Below are 20,815 nucleotides of genomic sequence, written 5' to 3'. Positions count from 1 at the left end.
AGTTAAGGCGGTATCAACCTAACCACAGTTTTAAGATCTTAATTGTACTGGATAATCAAATAGAATCCACTTTGTCAACACTCAATAGTAAATTAACCATGATGGAGTTCCATTCAGAGCTGTACCTCTTTCAAATTGTGAATAAATAAATAAATAAACACCAGTATAGAGCAGGAAAGACTAACTAATACAAGAAAGGTCTCTACACTCCCAGAAGAGTCATGAAAGCATAAGCAGACAAATGAATATATATCTGTAAGACTGTAACCAGCTTCATGTACATACCACTGCTCACCACATCCACCGCATTAATGGACTACATGCTGAATCGAAATGAGCAGAAAAACCAAGATAGTAATTTGAGTCATTTGACTTACCCAAATATAGTGAAAATAACCTGAACCCGAGGTTGCACAATAGCGTGTCTACTGGGATGAAAATGAAATCTCATTCTCCTAAGCCAATCAAGAACCAAATTGTGATACCACCACATTAAATGCACTTTCAGTCCTTTTCTCAACCTCATTCTCAACATTTCTAGGATCCCCATCACAAGATTATCTTAGCAAATACAAAAGATAAACAATAAATTGCAAAGGTAGCACAAAAAGGAATCATTGAATTGCATAGAGAGTAACAGAAACAGTAAAATGTTATCTGCACAAGTTTTACATATATAAATCAAAACCACAACCACACACACACATGCTATCTCATTCATTGTGTTAACATAATAATCTAATAAGCCCATCCCAACTATGATTCATAGTTGATAACACAATCAATATTAAATCCCACAGTCCAAATTGAGTCTTCACCAAACCTTTAGTTACAAACCACAAACAAGGAATCTAAATCAAACAACAACAACAGTAGAAACAAGCATAACAAATCCGTAAGGACCCTAATGAGAAATGAAAAGAACCCACCAAAGCAAGCATAGACACACTTGGGCATGCCATCAAGTGTACAAAGGCCAATCAGTCCAGGCACCAGAGACATGTCCATTCTCACAAACATAAGCTCTGACAACAGGCTCCCCATCATCATGGAACCCAAAATACCGTCTCAAACAAAACGCGGAATGCAAATCCCATGTCTGTTTACACTCACAAAACGCGCAATTCAAATCAACCCTACTTCTATTCCCATCATTGATAGTCCTCCAAACCCTGGACCTCTTGAAATTCTTGAAAATCCCTCTGAAAAGCATGTAGTTCCGCTTGTCCTCAATGTTGTGAGCACACCCTGGCCAATCACAAATGTACAAACAATCATCGCGGAACTGCCTAGCCAGTAACTTGCTCCCTTCCTCTCTGCTCAGATTCCAAACCCCAGATGCCAAATGCGACCTCTTCGAATATTCAATCCCATCCTTAACAACCCCAACCCCAACACCAACGCTGTTACTATTCTCTAACACCTCAACTGGATTCATCGTACCTTCTGTCGAACCTGCGACATCGTAAACTGTGTCAAAGTAAAGATCGTCATAGAGAGACCAGGAACAACTATTGCTAGATGAACTAGCTTCATGGGTTTGAGGCGTATTATTAGTATCAGTGTTGTTGTTGTTGTTGAGGGTGAGGGTGAGAGAGTTTCGGAAAGTTTCGTCGGGGCCGAGCTCACGTTCGAGGCCGAAATCGGAGTTTTCGAGGAGGACACCGGAGTGGAGGAGGCCAGGGCAGCACACGGCGAGTTTGTGAAGGGCAGCCCAGCCGCCGGGCGGAGAGTCGGCGGTGGCGGAGGAGAGGAGGTCGGAGACGACGGAGGGGATGGTGGTGGTGCACTTGTTGCGCCAGCAAAAGTTGCGGATCAGAGACGAGAACTTGGTGGAAACACAAGCAACTCGAGCCCAGTTTCGTGGGTCATCTTCGAGCTTGAAGAATATGTTCAGAACGACATCGTCTGAAAGCTTAGCGAAAACCGTTTCCTCCATCTTCTTTTTTTTGGTAAGCATGTCCTCCATCTTTGAGAGAGAGAGAGAGAGAGAGCTGTGATATGGATTTGGTAACGGTGGAGATTGAAGCTTTTGTGATTTTTTTTACTTTCCTAGAGGAGACACTCTTTATTCTGAGCTTTACTATTTTTGATTTTTAGTTTTTTTGGGATTCAATTATGAGTTGTGAAAGTTTGAAACTTTTCTTTTCATGGACTAGATTTTTTTGGTTGTTTTAGCTTTGTGGTTGGTGGTGGTAGGGATTGAAGAAGATGGTGCCGCGTCAGCTTGGAACTAAAGTAATGATTTAATTTTGATTATTTACATTTATAGTAACCTTTGTGTTTTTGTAATTTCATTCTTTGTAATGTCTCATAATTATTTAAGTTCAATGTATGCGATCATATGGCTTATCGAATCAAGAAAGATTTACAATACTTGATCTTATCTTATCTTATCTAGGCAAACCCAAGTTGATCGGATCAGAACAGAATAATAAGAGTTGAGAGTAACATACTAGTAATTTTAGTTCCTATTTGACTATTTCCATTTAAAGTGATCGGTGATCTCCAAATTTTGCATATTTAGCTGGGTATGTAAATTATGACTGCAAAACTTAGGTAGAGTTCATGTTCAAACATTTAATTTAACTATAATGAATTTAATTGTCTTTAGAAAATATGGCAATGATTTTATTTTATTAGTCAATCTAATGATATGTTTAAATATAATTAAAACAGTTTATAACTGTTTTTAGTTTCCAGATTGTTTTCAGTTTTCTTCACAAATTGAATTTTAAGAACAGTTTTTGTTTTTTGTCCATTTTGAATTGCCCAACAAGTTTTTTAGTCTCAAAAATAGAAAATTGTTTTTGGAAACAAAAAATAAGGAGAAAAAACAATTACCAATCATATCCTTAATATTCTTTATAAAAATAAAAATAAAAAGATTTGTATCTAAGTTTTGCCCAAACCATCTTTAATATTTGACATAATGGAGTAAAATTTATAGAGAATGCTTGCATATGGACATTGTCATTCCTTATACTTCTTTATCAATTTTTTTTTAGAAAAATGTTTTGGTACTATATATTTTACTATTAAATTTGGCATTCATAAAACAAATTCAATGGTGAGTTTCAATTATCTCCATAGATAGCCTAATTATTGGAGAGAACTGAAGAGGCCAGGAATAGGAGAATTCTCTCGACCAGAACAGTATGGGATGTGGTGGGTAGACAATGTGGGAAAAACATTGGGGCCACTTGAAGGAAGACATAGCTGACAAGAGTTGGGTTTTCACGTTCAGTGCGTAATGAGTAATGACATGTCAGGAAAAGGAATCCAAAGGAGGAGGCCGTTAGGAATAGGGAATAGTGGTGGCGGCCACTTCTGCACCACTGTTTGATGTTGCTACTGCTACCACGTGCATATCTTATCACCTTTGTGTGACTCAAAGATAAAGACACGCATTAGTGTTTACTGATTCTTTGAAGTCATACCATTTTGTAAAAGCATTTGTTAGAGATTCACCGCACACCAAATTTGATTATTATGGGAACGTTATTTTGCATATAACACCCTCTACAACTTAAGAATAAGAATATGATTCTCAAATAAATTATTTGAAAAATAAAATTAAGAATAAGAATAATATAATATACACTTTAAGAAAGCCTCAGAATGCACTGATTCTATGGTCAGGCAGTGGTTTTTTGAACCATCATTTGAGCATATTTCTATGACTAATTGCATGAGTGAGGCTACATCAAATTCTAGTGCAAATGCAGAACCGTCGTTAGTTATAGACAGTCAAGTGCTCCAATGAGAGCCTCCTAATATGTCCCTCAAAAGGGGGGGGAAAATTTTTAAATTCCTAAACTTTTTACACGTTCTCCAATTAGCTTGCAAAAATACTTGGATATACCAAACATAAACCGAACAAAATTCTGTTCCAGCATAACATACTTGGGTCTTAAAAAATTTAAAGATAAAACTAATAAAGAACACGCCACAGAATATAAATTCAATGATTAATTCCTAACACGATCCTTAACAAAAATGTTTTGGCAGGAACTCTACTAACAAATAATTTTTTTCTTTTTCAATTTTAAAACCGTTCATGAGAACAAACAAAAAATCTGTCACAGGTAAAATGATCCAGAAAATCATTTAAACATAAAGCTAATGACCACTATGAAGCGTCGAATAATAATTACCTAAGACTTGTTACAGCATATGGTTCCACAAATAAAAAGAACGAAGTATCAATATCCACCACCATAAATATACGTTAAGCTGGAATTTGGCAAATCTCTTGTGCAATAGAGCAACACGGTAAACGTTTAAGTTCCAATTCAAGGATTCACAAGGATTTAAATAACATGTTGATAGTTTAAAATCCAACTCCAGTCTGATAAGTCTGTTCATATAATAGGCCTACAACTGCTAGGATTTGCCGATGAAGTTAAAAAACCTCACCCTTATCAAACTTTCAGGAATTACATCAGCAGCAATCATATCTCTTACCTGTTAAACAAATTTGAAATCAGGACTCAGATAGCAGCTATAAAAGATGCATGAGGAACACAAAGGAACAATAAAAGAAAAATGTCTGACATAAGAAAGTAATATGGTCCCAACAAGGAGACCAATAAAAAATAAATTAGCGCATAGGAGACCTGGATAAACTCTTGCTCCTGCTCCTGCTCCTGCTTGGGCTCCTGCTTGGACTGCGCTTCTTTGGGCTTTTACTCATACGTTTTGGACGCTGAAATGTAACTAACATTTAAGTTTTAAAATGCAATGGCAGATCTACCTAAGTCCAATACCAAGAATCTAAGAGTGGACATTGATTCACAAAGGACACAGGTCTGTTATAATGGCAGGCAAGCTAGATACAAAACAGATTTTATGATACTTCAGGGTCACAAGACTACACTTTCAAACGAACAAATAAAATACATACCGAAGGCAATGGAGATCTGGACCTTGATCGTGATCTGCAAAAAGTTCCAGAAACAACCCATTTTAAAATCCACACGTTCCTTTTACCAAATTTGATCCAAGATCCTTGATGCCTCTTCCACGTCAGTGTTACCATATCCAATGTGGATACATGGAAAAGCCATAAATATTTAGCAATTCAACAGAGAAAAATTATCAGGCCAATTCATATAATTCTTGCCTATAAACATGACCTAAATTTATAAAGAGATAACCTTAATGAAAGCATCACAATGTATTTTTAAGACACCAGTGGACAGAGAGGAGAATTTTTCCCTACTGTACCACAAAAATCCACAGAAGCCAGATAGTGCGCCTATTAGCTTGGCAAATGTTGGAGCAGAAGATGATAATGAAATTGTCCCTATTGCTCATTGATGGTGATATCCAAATCCCAATGGCACTTAGTTCAGAGATATCCAGCTTTACTTTTGCAACCATGATCTCCTTTGTTCCCAATCTAGCACCCATGGACATTTGCAATGCTAAAAGCATTAGAACAGAGGCACCATCAAGGTTTCCAAAGTTGCCCATCTAAAAAACAGCATACCTCCACAACCAAAAGAGTTGCAGGCAACTGAACTATCCCATCAAGATCCTAATATCCAATCCCCACTTCGCTGCATGTATCCATATCTAAAAACACAAGAAAGGCAATTTTCACACAAACAAAGGAAAGAGAATAAAAACTTTGACAATCCGGTACGTTTTCTCCATCACCCCACCTTCGAAGGCACAAATAGTGAAGATATTGACGGGAAAGTAACATTACAAAAGAAAGAATACAAATTCATGTTTGACAATGCCAAGAAAATATTTGAATCACTGATACCAACATTTCTGGCACCAAGCCATGTTAATCTGAAGAGTGCACAAGTATTTCTCTACCCCCCCCCCCCCCAATCCTTTAAATTAAACCTTGAAAATCTTAAAGATAAATACACAGGGTTAGAATAATTTAATAGCACTTGCCATAGAGAGCATGCACATCAGCACATGCTTCCTATAGAATGACCATGTAACATACTTCGGAAATAATATTGGAGCCCAGGATTGTAAACTTGCGCATATAAATTTCTAAAATTTAAAGGAACCGGGTGAACCAGATAACAGAGATTAGCCAAAGCAAATGCTAAGATGCACTTGAAGAGTCAACAAACTGCAACTCAATGACTTAATTGATAATTCTATAATCCCTTTTATATACTTCTCAAAAATCCTAAAGATTAGTCTCTGCAAACTAACTCAAAATATTTCATACCAGGAGGAGTTCCCAAAAGCCCTAGATTGATCAATAAAGCAACCAACAAAATGACTGTTTCATGAATATCCTCCATCTTTCAAGGAAAAAAGAGACCTTACAGAACGAAGCAAGATATAATTATCAATAACAAAAATGACAATTCATAGAGAAAAAATTACATACCCAGACAAAGAACGCGGCTTTGAAGCAGAGCGAGAGCGAGAAGCAGACCTCGACCGAGATTTGACAGGTGAGCGGCGCGAAGGTTTGGTTTTTGGAGACTTGCTGCATTAAAATTACACAGTTGGCAAACAATGACTACAAAGCACACTAAGATGTTTACAATTTTAAATAGCCAGTCAAACCTCAGGCTCCTGCCCCGGCTACGACTATGGCTACGACTACGGCTGTAACTCCTGCCTCTTGAGTAAGATCGACCACGACTAGGGCTCCTAGAGGAATCCCTCCTTGAATCATATTCCCTAACCTGTAATCATATGCAATAATGAATGAAGGAAATATGCAGAGAGTCTCAAATTGCAATACAGAAAGTACCCAAGTTTATACATACTCGAACATATGCCCGAGAAAATGCATTCCGGAACTCAGAATCATCAAGTTTTTTTAGCTGCAGAAGAGAAAAGTCAAACACATCGTCTACATTATTAAACATTATAGTTAATGCTGATCAACTCAAGTTCAAGGATGGTCAATCGCATAGCTCATCACCAATCAAGGAGAGATTTGACTTACTGCATACTTCATGTCTTCATAGTTTGCGTAATCCACAATCCCTGTTGTGCCTACGATAAAATCATTACAGAGATATTTAAATTTAAAACTAAGGATAAATCACACATTTCTTCTGAGCTCTTGGCAAATGCCTATCTTAAAAGTACAAACCCAAAACAATAATACAATCACAATCAGAATAAGGGCCAAACGAAATGCTTATATGAAGAAAAATAATATATAGCACAGACATAATATTCTTGAATATCCATCACTCCCAGTAGTAGATCTAGTTATAATATAACAAGTACATGAAATGTAAGAAATTTGGCACAGTTTCCAATAGACCTAGAATTTTCTAACTGTATATTTATATCTACCAAATCCTTCCCATATGATAAAAAGGCAAGATAATAGATTAATAGAAAACCAGGATCATCTCCAGTTCTTACACCTCCATATTATATGAAACTTCAAGCCAAGGCCATCAAAGTTAATTGTATCTTACCGTTACCATCACGGAAAACTTGGGAAAAACAAACATCCCCAGCTTGTCGCATGTGATCCTGATACAAGATGTTGTGAATTATTTAGAATGAATATCTTCAGAAATTTTAATTCCATGACACCCTTCCATGCGTACAAATACATGCGCACAGAGTAAGGCATATAATCAGGAAAGGAAACCAATTGATCAACACTGATGCTCACCTTAAGGTCTTGCCATGAAGCAGAAGGAGGCAATCCACTAACAAGAACTACATGGTCGCACAATAAAAAATTCAGAAGACATAATATTTCCAATAAGAAAACAAAAGTACAGGTGTATTGAGTAAAATACACACCACGAAATTCAGAGCGCCTGGATACTCCACCACGTCCACTCCGACCACTGCTATAACTACTATAGCGATCTCTTGATGATGAATGTCCCCGGCCACCATGTGCAAGTTCCACCTATAAAGATATAAGAGCATATGAGATAAGCCAATGAACCATAGCTATAATAGTCTCAAAGCAGATAGTATATGCACATTTAAGAGTGACTAACCCGTAGCCGATGCCCATCAAAATCGTAGCCATCACGGTTGCGAATGGCATCTTCAGCATCTTGAGGATCTTCAAACTGTAACAAACAAATCATAAAATCCACAACTAAAGGAAGAAAATATAGAAACAAAGATACCAAAGCAATTTAAGAAGCTCTAAGCCCACCTCAACAAATGCATAACCTGGGGGCCTTGGCGGGACCTTCAGATCAATGTGAGCTATGCGTCCAAACTGCAAAAGTGAAATCTCATTAAATAACGAAGATCAAGCATTCCTACTAATCAATGCAATGTATACAAACTTAATCAAAGCCATTTGCAGATCACATAAGTTAACAGATAAAAGCTAAACAGTTAAACAGACACACACACACAACATCCCACAAAAAACATTCATGCCTCCTCAGAGAATAGGTTCTAAAATTCATTCATTACCAATAAACTCTCAAAACTCCACCTATGTCTATGCTTAGTGTCATATATTTTGTTCACAGCCAATCCCCAAGCCAAAAAAAGAGAGGAAAACTTAGTCATTTAATTATGGATAAATCCACTACGGATGACAGAGATTAGCGTGCAAGGGTTAGTTAGGGCTTTCCCTGTAAGGGACTTGCAACATTGGTACTAGGGTGCAACGAAAAATGCACAAGAGTTCCCCTGGGTGAGGGTAAAGAAGTTAATCCAAGAGGCTAACATGTCAATTAAGGAGGTAAAAAGAGTGAGTGACTTAGAATAGGATATCGGAAAAAATACATATGGCTGACTTGACTAGACACCAAAGTTTCGAGATTTAGTTGTTATTGTAGTACCTATAAACTCTAGGGATTTTAAGTTCAGGTTTGTTCAACAAGACACTGATACACGCATTACATTTACCTACCTATACACAATTCAACCCAATTAAAAATTAAAAAATAAAAAAACTCAAAAAACACAATGCATATCATATTCAACCCAATCAAAAACAGCTACTATACAACAACAAAAACATCTAAAATTACCTTGTAAAACAAATCCTCCACTTCTCTTTCACGAATATCAGCTGGAAGATTACCCACATAGAGGGTTCGGCTCGCACGGCTACTCATCTTCCTAACAAAAAACAATTCCATTGAAAATCATAAGCCCTAAGATCCCACCTAAACCAAACAAAAAGCAATAGCAATATATAACAAAAAACGGCACCGCTTGGTTCCTCAGTAAAATACAAATAGCTCAAAGAACGCAGTCACGCACAGCAAAATTTAGCGAAAGCCAAAGCATCACGAAACGTAAATTTCAAAACTTTTTTTTTTTGGGAGGAATGTAAAATTAAAAACTTGGTTTTGTACTTTCCTGGCCTTTCTCGGGAACCAAACAACGGGAGGGAATTTAGTGAAATTTAGGGTTTAAAAAAGGTGGACGAGAGCTTACCCTTTGTCAATTGGGAGATCGAGGTTGAAACCGCAGAGGCGAAGGAGACGACTTTTGAAGATTAGGGTTTTGAATTCTTTTTTTCTTTTTTTGACTCTTGGGAACAAGGAATGAATGAATGGAGAAGGTACAGGGTTTGGTTAAGTACATAAACTATGGTTGGGTAGAGATAATTTTGTGTGTGAATCAAGTGTACGCTTATATATATGCTGTAGGCTTTTGATGACATCACAATCTGTGGCTAGGATTATCCTGTCTTGACAGCTGGGCAAATTATGAGGTGGACCACAATAAGCATTCAATGATGCTGTTGTTGACATGTTGTTGTTAATCTTTTTTTTTCTTTTTCTTTTTTTGAGAAAAGAGCATTCAATAATTCTGGTACTAGACATTGTTACAAATGTCTAAAATATGAGTGGCGGAGGAAAAAAAATTTGGTCCATGTAATAATGGTAGACCGCTACAATTTGTCACATAATAAAACAATTATGACAGTGTAACAAATAACAATAACATTATTGAAAAGCATAGTTCGATGTGGGAGGTTTTTTCTTTGAGTTAGGGAATTTATAGTTTTAACAAAGAGATGGATCAATATAACTATTAATTGTCCCTTAATTATTTAGTTATATTTTTAATTAAAATCTATTTTAGATTAAAATTACTAATTGGGTAATTCCAAGTTAATTACAAATTATGCAAGTCAATAAGGAACCCATTTATTCATCGTGTTAAAATGTGTTGACCCGTTTTGACACAAAACCATTTACACTAACGACTAATCCGCAAAAAACAATATCGTGTTTGAAGATAATGTCAAATATTGCCACCCCTAATGACGTGTGCTAAATAAAAGTATATCCCTATAGAAAAAATAAAATTAAATAATTGAAAAAATAATATCAATGGGTGGCTTCTTGTTAGCTCCGATAAAGTTCTTTGTTGTTGAATAAGGGACTAGGGTTTGAATCCTATCTGATTAATAAATTAAAATTTATAGTATCAATTGGAACCATACAATGATATTATTACTCTAATCACAACTATGCACTAATCACAATATGGTAGATAAATCTTAAAATATGGTTCCTTAGTTGATGTACTTAAAATTATCTAATTAAATTCAACAATATGATTGCATTAATCAATAAACCACATGATCGAATTTAATTTAATTGTCTATACAAAAAATTATGTTGCATTGATTAATACAACTCTATTATTGAATTTGATTGAAAACCCCAAAATACAACACATAAAAAACTATACTTTACTCCACAAAAGATTATAATGTAATTAGATTTATTGTTGTTAATTTGGAATATAACACAATTTTGGTTTTTGGTACACACAAAAACAACATTAAAGTACATTTTTTCTAATTATTTTATTGGAAGGATGCATAGATGGAAAGCTTTTTAGTGTACATATACCGTATGAGACCCATATGTTTATGAGAGGTATAATGCATATATTGATGAACAAAATACCTTAGCATGCATTGAATCCTCTAGCTTCCTTTTGTCTCCCTATTGATTCGCTTCGCAGGTAGGGCTGTAAATGAACCAAGTCATTTATAAACAGCTCGGGTTTTGCTTGATAAAAAGTTCGTTCATGTTTATTTGTTTATAAACAAGCCAAGCTTAAACTTTAGTTTTAGGCTTGTTTTATAAATGAGCCAAGCCCGAGTAAAAAATATTGTTCATGAACAAACTCGTGAACGCCAAGACTCGATACAAAAGTAACAAAACAAGTTGAGCCTAGGCCTATTTATGAGTTTAATAATAAAATTGATATGAGCTTGACAAGTAAACTCATATCTTTCTAAAACTTTAATTACTTATAAGTTGAGATCACTCATCCAAACCAAATAAACTAGATAATAAACTTGATAAAGGCTTGATAATATACTTATATTGGATCTCAAGCTCAAAAGCATGATATTGAGCTTGAGTTTGGGCTTGATATTGAGCTCGAACTTGGCTTGACTAATGAATTAAGCCAAGCCGAGCCGAGTTCAAGCTTTTATACTTTATAACGAGTTCAAACTTGAACATTATTTGTAGGCTTGTATCAAGCTCAAGCCAAGTTTGAACATTCTATTTTTACTGTCAAGCCGAGCTTGAACATTCACTACTCGACAAAGCTCAACTCATTTACAACCCTATTTGCAGGCTACCAAAATATTTTACTCGTATATCCAAAATGGCTAGAAATTTTGATATTTGGATTCAAAATTAACTTCACCTGACCACCAACAACACAAGGTACCATAAAAGTACCATTTAGCAATACTCAATTTTTTGTAGTGAGTGTGAGTGGATTTATTACTCAAACTGCCCTTTAACAGGATATTCCAGATTCACCAAGAAAATCAGTGTCCAATACGCAGCTAGCAAAAAAAATTGATCTTAGTCTCATTGCACATGCCAAAGAAGTGCATAACATTCCAGGAGAAGAAAAGCAGAATAACATAAAACAAGTTATGAATACAACATCTCCTCACAGTCTTTATTCTCGAGATTAAGAAGATGATCAATTTTGGACTAATGATGATGTTTATCAACACCCTCTTCACCATCTTTGCCCTTTCGTGAAGCTGCTCGGAGCTGACGCTGCTCCTCCTTGTAGATCCGATTTCTTCTTCGGAACTGAAATATAGTTCCAGAAAGAACACAATAAGATTCAAATACAGACCATAAAAATCAAGATGAGGTACTCCATGAATCAAGTTGCTATCTCATAGCAATATATATGCATTTTCTGTTAGCAAGTGAAGATCATATTTTCTTTTATCTGACAAACCATTAAACATTTACATAATATGAGATGCCATGATATATGTACAAAATAAAACTGGCCCACAGATTCTTCTTTTTTTAATGATCAAGGCGGAGCTATAGTACTTTCTCCAATTCTATGACATTTATAGCATTTAACTTGCTGTAATCTTCGGAATAAAGAAAATATACCTTGTTAACCAGCATTATACACTATCATCATTCATCAAATCTCATAATATATTAGGATTCTGAAGAAGCAAAAGAAAAGATAGAGAAGAAAGTAGAAACCTATCCATCACTTTTCACACTCAGTTCTTGCTTTTGCAATAACTTTCCTGAAGATACTCCTCCATTGAAATATAATTTTAACCTTCTATACTAAAAGTCAAAACATATAATTTCCACATCCTAATCTTCGTACTTAACATGATTATGTTAGATGATATGGCACCAAATATTTCATGTCAACAACAAAACCTTCATACAATGACACTTGGAGTATACTAGATATATCCTAACAAGCTCATCCAATTGGCTAAAACTATTTGCATCATAAAACCCAGCATATAAGTGAAACAAAACCATGCATTAAAAGTAAGATTATTTTTCAAACTCAGACACATTGGGATTTACAAGTTCTTGAAAAATAAACAGTTAAACAGAGAGAGAGAGGGGGGGGGGGGGGGAGAACAGGATTAATATATGTAAGTTTAGGAAGATCACAAACTGATTTCTGTATGGCTAAGGATAGCTCAAACTGACACTCGGCAATATTGAACTCAGATTTCCAGGCGGAGTGATTGATGTAGGGCTATCTGGCACTTTTTTTATAGGTAATATATACTTGTTTTAAACCAAACAGAAAAAAAAATACAAAAGGAAGCAATGGAGTATACCAGATATATTCCCAAACCGCTCCTTACCCACCCCCCAACCCTTAGTCCCTCTTTTCTTTTTTGGGTTGGCTATAGATCCTCAAAAGAATAGTTGGTCACCCACACGTATTCGTTTCCGCCATTGTATTCTCTCCAAAGTCATACTCTTTGTTACTTCCTTAATTGACGTGTCTTTTTTTACTTCTACTAATGTTATTTTTGGTCTCCCTCTACCTTTTTTCCATTCCCTCGACTTAAATCAACTCACTATTTCGTATGGGTGCATTAATCCCTCTCCTTACACATAATTTAAGGTGTCACTCTGACAAGGCTGATCAAATTTATGAAAATATATATATAAATAATAGAGGATGAGGCAATGAGCAACAATATTTGACAAAATAACAAAACATCTATGATGGCCCTGATATGTAAGGTTGTTTCATTGTTTGGAGAATAATAATTGCCGAGTACAGAAGAGCTACAGAGGGAGAGAAAAGGGGTAAATGGCACAAGATGGTTCGGTTGACAAAGTAATGTAACTTGTACATTTGTTGATAGTGTGACCATTTATAAATTCGTTAAATAACATTTGAATCAGTGGCAGCATGACATAAGCATTGTTTTCTTTTTTGTTTCCCCTGATACATATAAGATCAATTTCTCTTGTTAGCATAGCCTTAGAAAAGTAAATCCTGATAATAATAATAATAATTCTGTTTATCTATACTCTCCTACATAAGGATAAGGAAGCTTAATAAAGGCTTTGAATAACTGCAAAACCTTTACTAGTGACTAGATAATCTACTGATAATGATTTCTGTGTTTATAGAAAAGAACAATAGTAGGCCCAGAACACAGGCAGCCAAACAAGGCTATGTTAAAACATACAAAATACAAACTTAAGCCAATGACTGGATTGCAATTTCCGACCAGCTCTACTCTACTCTCCTCTACTCCCACTCCCTATCCCTCCATCCAATCATTAGGGCCTGTCGGATTGAGAGGGGAGGGAGGGGGAGTGGAGGGGAGTAAAGTAAAGTTGGCTGAAAATAGGCTAATTTTGGGCCAACTCTACTCTACTCTACTACCCCTCCCTCCCCCTCGATCCAAACGGACTATTAGAGTTTTCAACTGACTAGCTATAGTATATAAAATACATAGGCCCCAAACAATTTCATTGGTTCACAAAGAATAGGCTAAAGCAACACCAAGGTTCTCCAGGATATGCTTCTCAAACTTCAGAAATTATGTTAAATACCACTGATTAAATACACAAACGAAAAAAGAAACAAGTTTCCCCCTTATATTCAGAAAAGCCATTACCGCCTACAATTTGCACAAGCGCAAAAGAAAAATGCATTGAAGAAAAAAATGCTTCAACAGAAATCTGAGCTAAAAATCACATTGAAACCACAATAAAAATATAATTAACCAAATACCCAAATAAAATTTCGAGAGGAAAAAAAAAAAAAAGATCTTGCATCTGTTTCAGCAGCTTATAAACCCCATACTATCACACCCAGTACAGAATCTCAATCAAAGGCACTGTCTTTAAGGTTTACAAACCAAATCGACCAAAAACAAAAGCGATTGGCACAAATATTAGGGAAACAAAGTCAGGGTCAAAACCCAATCCATCCTATTGATCTAAGGCTCTAGAGCTATATACAGTAAGACCCAATTATGGAATTAATAGTAGAAATGGAAACAAGGAAGAGACATTGGATTTTGGAAAGGGGTGTACCTCTTTGGAGTGGTGGAGACATTCGAAATAGTCTTCACGGAGGAGGGTACAATCCTTGGGCTCACGGCAGCGAGACATGCACTCGCTGAAGTCGATCCAGAAATCGTAGCATCGGCCTTTGTTCATTGAGATTCCCCAACCTGACGCCATTCTTTTTTTCTCTCTGTGCTGCTCAGTCGTCGGTCTCAAAATGTGGATTTCAGATGGGCTCGAGGGTACCAGTAATGGGTAAAGCTCAACCTGGTAATTGTTGTGGGTAATTTTGTTTTTTTGTTTTTCTTTTTTGTATATAATATTTTTAAGGAAAGTTTTTTTTTCTTTTTTTTTGAGAATAATTTTTAAGGAAAGTTTTAGATTTGGATTAAAAGAAATTAATTAAGAATAATAATGAGGTTTTTCTTGAGACCAATAATAATAAAATTTTAGATTTAAATCCACTGGTATATATATAGTTACATTTTTTTTTTTAGAATAATATATATAGTTACATGGTTATTATAATTTACATTATTACATGTTAAGTGTATTTTCTCTCTAGACTTCGGTGAGGGGTGAAAACTTTTTGCCTTCAGGCAACTTCTTTCTCCACTTGTCGGTGGAACTTAGTGCTTCCTCAGATGGAGGCAATCACAAACAAATGGGCGAAACTCAAACTGTCGGAAAGAGAGGGATGTGAAGTAGATATAGACCCCCCAGGGGTAAACCAAGGCTTGGTGTTGGCTGGGAAGTTCTGTACCAAACGAAGAGTCAATCTAGAAGCCATAGGGAGGGCATTAAGATCAGTATGGAGAACTAAGAGTGATTTTGAGGTTAGTGATATGGGTGAAAATAGAGTGTTGTTTTTGTTTCAGGAGAAGGAAGATCTGGACAAGGTGTTGCTGCAAGGACCGTGGTCCTTCGACAAGTACATCATCCTGCTGCATAAGCTCGAGGTGGGTGAGTCAATATCTGCACTAACCTTTCAAGAAGCTGCATTTTGGGTTCAGATATATGGCTTACCCACTTTGAGTCAGACAAGGGAAGTGGGTATAAGGATTGGTGGAAGCCTGGGGAAGGTAGTCAAGGTGGATGTAGGGGATAAAGGTTTTAGTATGGGTTGCTTCCTAAGAGTTAGAGTAATACTTGATATCTCGCAGCCATTAAGCAGGGGCAGGATAGTGTGCGCTGGGGGATCGGATTCACGGTGGGTCGAGTTTAAATACGAACGCTTACCGGTGTTCTGCTATTTGTGTGGCAGATTGGACCATGATGAGAAGGAGTGTTTAGTGTGGCTGAGCAGTGCAGATCCGATCACTGCAGAGAACAAGCAGTTCAGTCCGTGGCTGTGCGCCACCCCAGACCGGCTACAGAAATCGCATGTGGTGCTCGAACAGCGCGCTGGGGAGAGTACAAGACCGGGTCAGTGGGGGGCGAGGCTGCCGGAACGCGAACTGCAACCGAGACAGCAAGAGGTGGCTTCCGATGTGCACCACCAACCAAACAAAGAAACAGATACCAACGATGATAGGACTGACGTGGAAAGCTGGACACGGGAAAGCGAGAGTTTCAAGGAAAAGGTGCCTGGGGAAACAGAAAAGCCGAACTTCGAGGAGCAGCTAAGAGTGCTTGACGCAGAAATCTCAGGCAAAGCTGACATAAGATGTAATAGGGAGAAGGTTCCCATGACAAGGAAACTGGATTCCGAGGTAAAGAGGTCAGCGAAACAGTTGGATGGAAAAGGAGGAAAAGCTGATTTAGATTGTCAAGTTGAGGAGTTTATTATGGAAAGGGATCTGGGGTTTAAGGTAATGATGTCAAAAAGCAAAAAGGAAGTTACAGTAGGGGAAGACCATACGCAGGGGGTTGGGAGTGGGCTTTTGGAGAATGGGCCGAATAGAAGAGTATGAAATAAAAGATAATGGACCGAATGGTGGGCTGGACCGGTTGGAAGGTATAGGGATAGTTGATAATAACTGTGGGCCAAATGGAATGCTAGACCGAACTGGTGGCCATGGGTTTGCTGAGGGAGAGCCACAAATATTCCAAGCTGGGCCAAAAGATTCAAGTGATACGGAGCAAGGAATGTATAAAAGAACTAAGAGCCCAAACCAGAGAAAAACTCATGCACGTGCAAGCAAGACCGGGAAAGAAAATATGAGAGGGGATACGTCCAAGGCGACGGAGAAGAAATCTAGGATGGAAATAACATGCATGGAGGTGGAGGAGGAAAATGCAGGTGCAAAACGGAAGACCCGTGTTCCATTGGAAGAAATCACAGAGATTGTGGAGGTGAGGAAAAGACCAAAGCTAGAGACGGAAGTTGCTAATTTTAGTAAGTTGCTAGCCACACAAATGGGATCGGCGGCGGCTGCGGTGCAGCCCCGCCAGGAACAATGAGTGCCATAGCTTGGAACTGTCGAGGGCTTGGGAACCCTCGAACAGTTGGAGCGCTCCAAAAAACAGTTATGGAGGAAGATCCCAGCTTGGTTTTTCTCATGGAAACCAAGTTTAATGTTGAGGAAATGGTTGAAATTAAGCGTAAGTTGGAAAGAGATCAGGGCATGATTGTTTCTAGTGTTCGTAGGAGTGGAGGATTAGCGCTCCTTTGGAAGGAATTGCAGACAGTTGATGTGCAAACTTTCTCTCCTAGGTACATTGATGCAATTGTTTCGGAAGACGGAGGAAATAGGAAATGGCACTTTATCGGTTTTTATGGCAATCCTGAAACCAATAAAAGAGAGGAGTCTTGGGCGCTTCTTGTGAACTTGAGCACAAGGAGTGCGCTTCCCTGGGTCTGTATGGGAGATTTTAATGAGATTTGCCATAGGGGAGAAAAGGCAGGGGGTGGAGAGAGACCGGAATGGCAGAAGAGGGCGTTATACTTTGCCATTAATAAAAGTAAGCTCCGAGACTTGGGCTTTGTGGGGCCAGAGTTCACATGGAGTAGGAAACTGGGGGCACGAGGGTGGGTACGGGAGAGGTTGGACCGGGCCTTAGTCTCTACAAACTGGACTTCTTTGTTCCCTCATGTAAGACTTTACAACGTGGCCACTCACTCATCAGATCACAATATGCTAATCCTGAAAGCTATCCCCCCTAGGAGTAGAAATAAAAGAAGGAAACGTTTGTTTAGGTTTAAGGCGATGTGGATTAAAGAGGATGAATGTGATGAGGTAGTGAAGAACGCTTGGGAAAGAGGTCGGATCCTTGATAGCCAAAATCAGTTTGGGAGGTGCTTGCTTGAATGTCGTTCCTCTTTACAAAGTTGGAACAGTACAAAATTTGGCCACGTAGGCCGAAATATTGCTTCTCTCTCAAAGAAGCTCCAATGGCTTGAGTGCTTACCAGGGGGTGAGCTCAACATGGCAGAGATTCATGCGACAAAAGTGGAGCTAAATAAGTTGTTCTCAGCAGAGGAAGTGATGTGGAAGCAGCGGTCAAGGAATTGTTGGCTACAATCTGGGGATAGAAACACCTCCTTTTTTCATGAGAAAGCCTCAAAAAGGCATCAACGGAACTCCATCACTAGGCTAAAAGATGCTAATGGTATCTGGCAGGATGAGGAGGAGACAATGGGCCATATTCTAGTTGAGTACTTCCAAGAGCTATTCACGTCCGCTGACCCAACAGTCAGTGATGAGATGCTGGAAGCTATTCAACCTAAAGTTACTGACAGAATGAATGAGGTCCTAATGCAGGATTTTCGGGTAGCAGAGGTTGAGAAAGCCCTTAAGCAGATGCACTCGTTGAAGGCGCCAGGTCCTGATAGTATGCCTCCTTTATTTTTTCAGCATTATTGGTCCACTGTTAATTCTATAGTCATTCAAACTGTTGTTGATTTTCTTAATCATGGTGTTGCTCCCCCTAAATTTCATGAAACTCACATTGTGCTCATCCCTAAGACAAAAAATCCCTCGAGAGTTACCGACTATAGACCGATCAGTTTGTGTAATGTGGCTTATAAACTTGCCTCCAAGGTGGTAGCCAACCGAATGAAGGTGATATTAAAGGACATTGTATGCGAGAACCAAAGCGCATTTGTTTCGGAAAGGCTCATTACGGATAATGTCCTTGTGGCCCATAAACTAATGGATCATATCAATAAGAAGAGGAAGGGTAAGGAGGGGGAAATGGCATTGAAGCTGGACATGAGCAAGGCTTATGACCGGGTGGAATGGAGGTGTCTGCGGAAAATCATGGAGAGGATGGGGTTCAATGAGCGGTGGATTCATATTGTAATGGAATGTGTGTCTTCGATAACATATGCTATTAGACTTAATGGCCATCCTTTTGGGACGATCATCCCATCATGTGGCCTTCGACAGGGAGACTCTCTATCCCCATACCTCTTCCTCCTCTGTGCGGAGGGTTTGTCGGCATTGTTGCATAAGGCAGCGCTGAGAAATGCTTTGAAAGGAGTGGCTGCCTCGGCTAGGGGTCAGCGTGTTTCTCACCTATTCTTCGCGGATGACAGTCTGATATTTTGCAAGGCATCGGAGAAGGAAGGGGCGGAAGTGCAGAGAATTTTGCAAGTCTACGAGGCATCTTCGGGGCAACAATTAAATAGGAACAAGACGGCTCTTTTTTTCAGCCGAAACACTTCCACTCATGTCTAGGAGGCTATTAAGGCTAGGTTTGGGGCCCAGGTGATCAAACCTCATGAGTCCTACCTAGGCCTCCCTTCTTTGATTGGTAAGTCTAAGAAAAACACCTTTGCTCAGATGAAACATAAGCTTGCGTCAAGGCTTGCGGGTTGGAAGGAGAAGCTTCTGTCTAATGTGGGTAAGGAAGTTCTGATTAAGGCAGTGGCACAGGCTGTTCCTTCGTACACTATGAGCTGTTTCAAGCTCCCCAACGGACTCTGTGATGAGATGACTGGAATGGTGAGACAATTTTGGTGGGGGCAGGTTAAGAATGAGAAAAAAGTGGCGTGGATGAGCTGGGATCGAATGTGCCTTCCGAAGGAAAATGGGGGATTGGGATTCAGAGACTTAAAGTCCTTCAATCTGGCTTTACTAGCTAAACAGGGCTGGCGACTTCAAACGAATTCCTCATCCCTGTTTGCGAGGGTTTATAGGGCCAAATACTTCCCCAACGGGAATTTTGTGACTGCTGAGGTTGGGAAGAAAGCGTCCTTTGCTTGGAGGAGCATAATGGCTGCTCAACATCTAGTCAAACGGGGCTTGAGATGGCAAGTTGGAGACGGTCGGAGCATAGGGGTGTGGCAGGACCAGTGGCTTACTACCCGTAGTACCTATAGAGTTGTCACTCCAGAGAGACCTGGGAACCAAATTGTCATGGTTAAGGAGCTGCTGAGGGAGGATGGCTTGGAATGGGATACAGAACTGGTGAGGAACCTCTTTTTTCCACAAGATGCGGAGGCAATCCTTAGTATTCCAATTAGTGTGGCGGCTGCAAGGGACAGAATGGTATGGACTGAAGAGAAGAAAGGAAATTTTACTGTTAGGAGCGCATATAGGCTGGCTTGTGAGTGCATGGCAAAGGGGGGTAGCTCTGGTTGCTCGGACCAGTCTATGGTGCATGGGGTTTGGAAGGGGGTGTGGAGCATGAAATTGCCAAACAAGATTAAACATTTTGTGTGGAAAGCATGTAACGGTATCTTGCCAACTAAAGATGCTCTCTACCGTAGGAAGATCACGGACTCTAAAATTTGTGAGGCTTGTGGTAAACAGGAGGAAACTGCCATGCATGTGCTCTGTTTTTGCAACCGTGGAACAGAGGTTTGGAAGGAAAGCAAGCTCTCCCTGCCCTGCGTTATCCAAAAGTCTTAGAGCTTTGTGGACACCTTTAACAGACTAAGGACTAGCTGGGACGCTCAACCGGGGTTATTGGAGAGATGGGTATCGATCTGTTAGGGTATTTGGAAGAGTAGAAATGAGGTAAGGCACGGGGGAAAAATTAGACCAGGTCGGGTTATTGTGAGGAGCTCTTTGAAGGCTCTTGATGATTTCCTTGTAGCTACGGAGAAGACGTGCAGTCCGAAAGGCGATCACCAGGCCAGTGTTGAATGGAAGCCTCCACCACCGGGT

At 38.7% G+C, this 20,815-nt stretch overlaps 3 protein-coding genes across 9 annotated transcripts; all 3 read right to left on the bottom strand.

The window, feature by feature from the left end:
• Window positions 1-602: 602 nt before the first annotated feature.
• On the bottom strand, window positions 603-2,272 carry LOC115972559 (phytochrome A-associated F-box protein). Its single transcript, XM_031092883.1, has one exon. The coding sequence runs from the start codon at window positions 1,967-1,969 to the stop codon at window positions 962-964; it is 1,008 nt and encodes a 335-aa protein (XP_030948743.1). The 5' UTR covers window positions 1,970-2,272; the 3' UTR covers window positions 603-961.
• Window positions 2,273-4,117: 1,845 nt separating this feature from the next.
• Window positions 4,118-9,542, bottom strand: LOC115970736 (serine/arginine-rich-splicing factor SR34). 7 transcript variants are annotated; one of them, XR_004087137.1, is made up of 15 exons: window positions 9,382-9,542; window positions 8,970-9,060; window positions 8,135-8,200; window positions 7,971-8,045; window positions 7,765-7,876; window positions 7,631-7,677; window positions 7,428-7,485; window positions 6,941-6,990; window positions 6,759-6,815; window positions 6,553-6,674; window positions 6,371-6,472; window positions 5,495-5,580; window positions 4,907-5,404; window positions 4,620-4,708; window positions 4,118-4,467 (listed from the first exon to the last, which is right to left on the bottom strand). XR_004087137.1 is itself a non-coding variant. In XM_031090341.1 (14 exons), the coding sequence occupies exons 2-14, from the start codon at window positions 9,054-9,056 to the stop codon at window positions 4,464-4,466; spliced, it is 903 nt and encodes a 300-aa protein (XP_030946201.1). In that variant the 5' UTR covers window positions 9,057-9,060; window positions 9,382-9,542; the 3' UTR covers window positions 4,118-4,463. The 7 variants fall into 7 exon arrangements, 5 of the variants coding, with proteins under 5 accessions (XP_030946201.1, XP_030946202.1, XP_030946199.1 ...); XR_004087136.1 differs by lacking the exon at window positions 5,495-5,580 and having other exon boundaries at window positions 4,620-4,719; window positions 4,907-4,940; XM_031090341.1 differs by lacking the exon at window positions 5,495-5,580 and having other exon boundaries at window positions 4,907-4,940.
• Window positions 9,543-11,665: 2,123 nt separating this feature from the next.
• LOC115970737 (NADH dehydrogenase [ubiquinone] iron-sulfur protein 5-B) lies at window positions 11,666-15,049 on the bottom strand. The gene is made up of 2 exons (XM_031090344.1): window positions 14,787-15,049; window positions 11,666-12,032 (listed from the first exon to the last, which is right to left on the bottom strand). Exons 1-2 carry the CDS (start codon window positions 14,934-14,936, stop codon window positions 11,928-11,930), a joined length of 255 nt encoding a protein of 84 aa, XP_030946204.1. The 5' UTR covers window positions 14,937-15,049; the 3' UTR covers window positions 11,666-11,927.
• Window positions 15,050-20,815: the final 5,766 nt, after the last annotated feature.

Source organism: Quercus lobata, chromosome 12, assembly GCF_001633185.2.
Source record: "Quercus lobata isolate SW786 chromosome 12, ValleyOak3.0 Primary Assembly, whole genome shotgun sequence".
NCBI classification, from domain to species: domain Eukaryota; kingdom Viridiplantae; phylum Streptophyta; class Magnoliopsida; order Fagales; family Fagaceae; genus Quercus; species Quercus lobata.
This window is presented reverse-complemented; position numbering and strand designations above follow the sequence as displayed.

Excerpts from the sequence above, each read along its gene's own strand:
- LOC115972559 (XM_031092883.1), bottom strand. The coding sequence starts at position 1,969 with ATGGAGGACATGCTTACCAAAAAAAAGAAGATGGAGGAAACGGTTTTC.
- LOC115970736 (XM_031090339.1), bottom strand. The coding sequence starts at position 9,056 with ATGAGTAGCCGTGCGAGCCGAACCCTCTATGTGGGTAATCTTCCAGCT. Across the intron at positions 7,486-7,630 it reads CTTCATGGCAAGACCTTAAG|GATCACATGCGACAAGCTGG; the intron begins GTGAGCATCAGT and ends ATCTTGTATCAG. Across the intron at positions 6,473-6,552 it reads AGCCGGGGCAGGAGCCTGAG|CAAGTCTCCAAAAACCAAAC; the intron begins GTTTGACTGGCT and ends ATTTTAATGCAG.
- LOC115970737 (XM_031090344.1), bottom strand. The coding sequence starts at position 14,936 with ATGGCGTCAGGTTGGGGAATCTCAATGAACAAAGGCCGATGCTACGAT. Across the intron at positions 12,033-14,786 it reads GTCTCCACCACTCCAAAGAG|TTCCGAAGAAGAAATCGGAT; the intron begins GTACACCCCTTT and ends ACTATATTTCAG.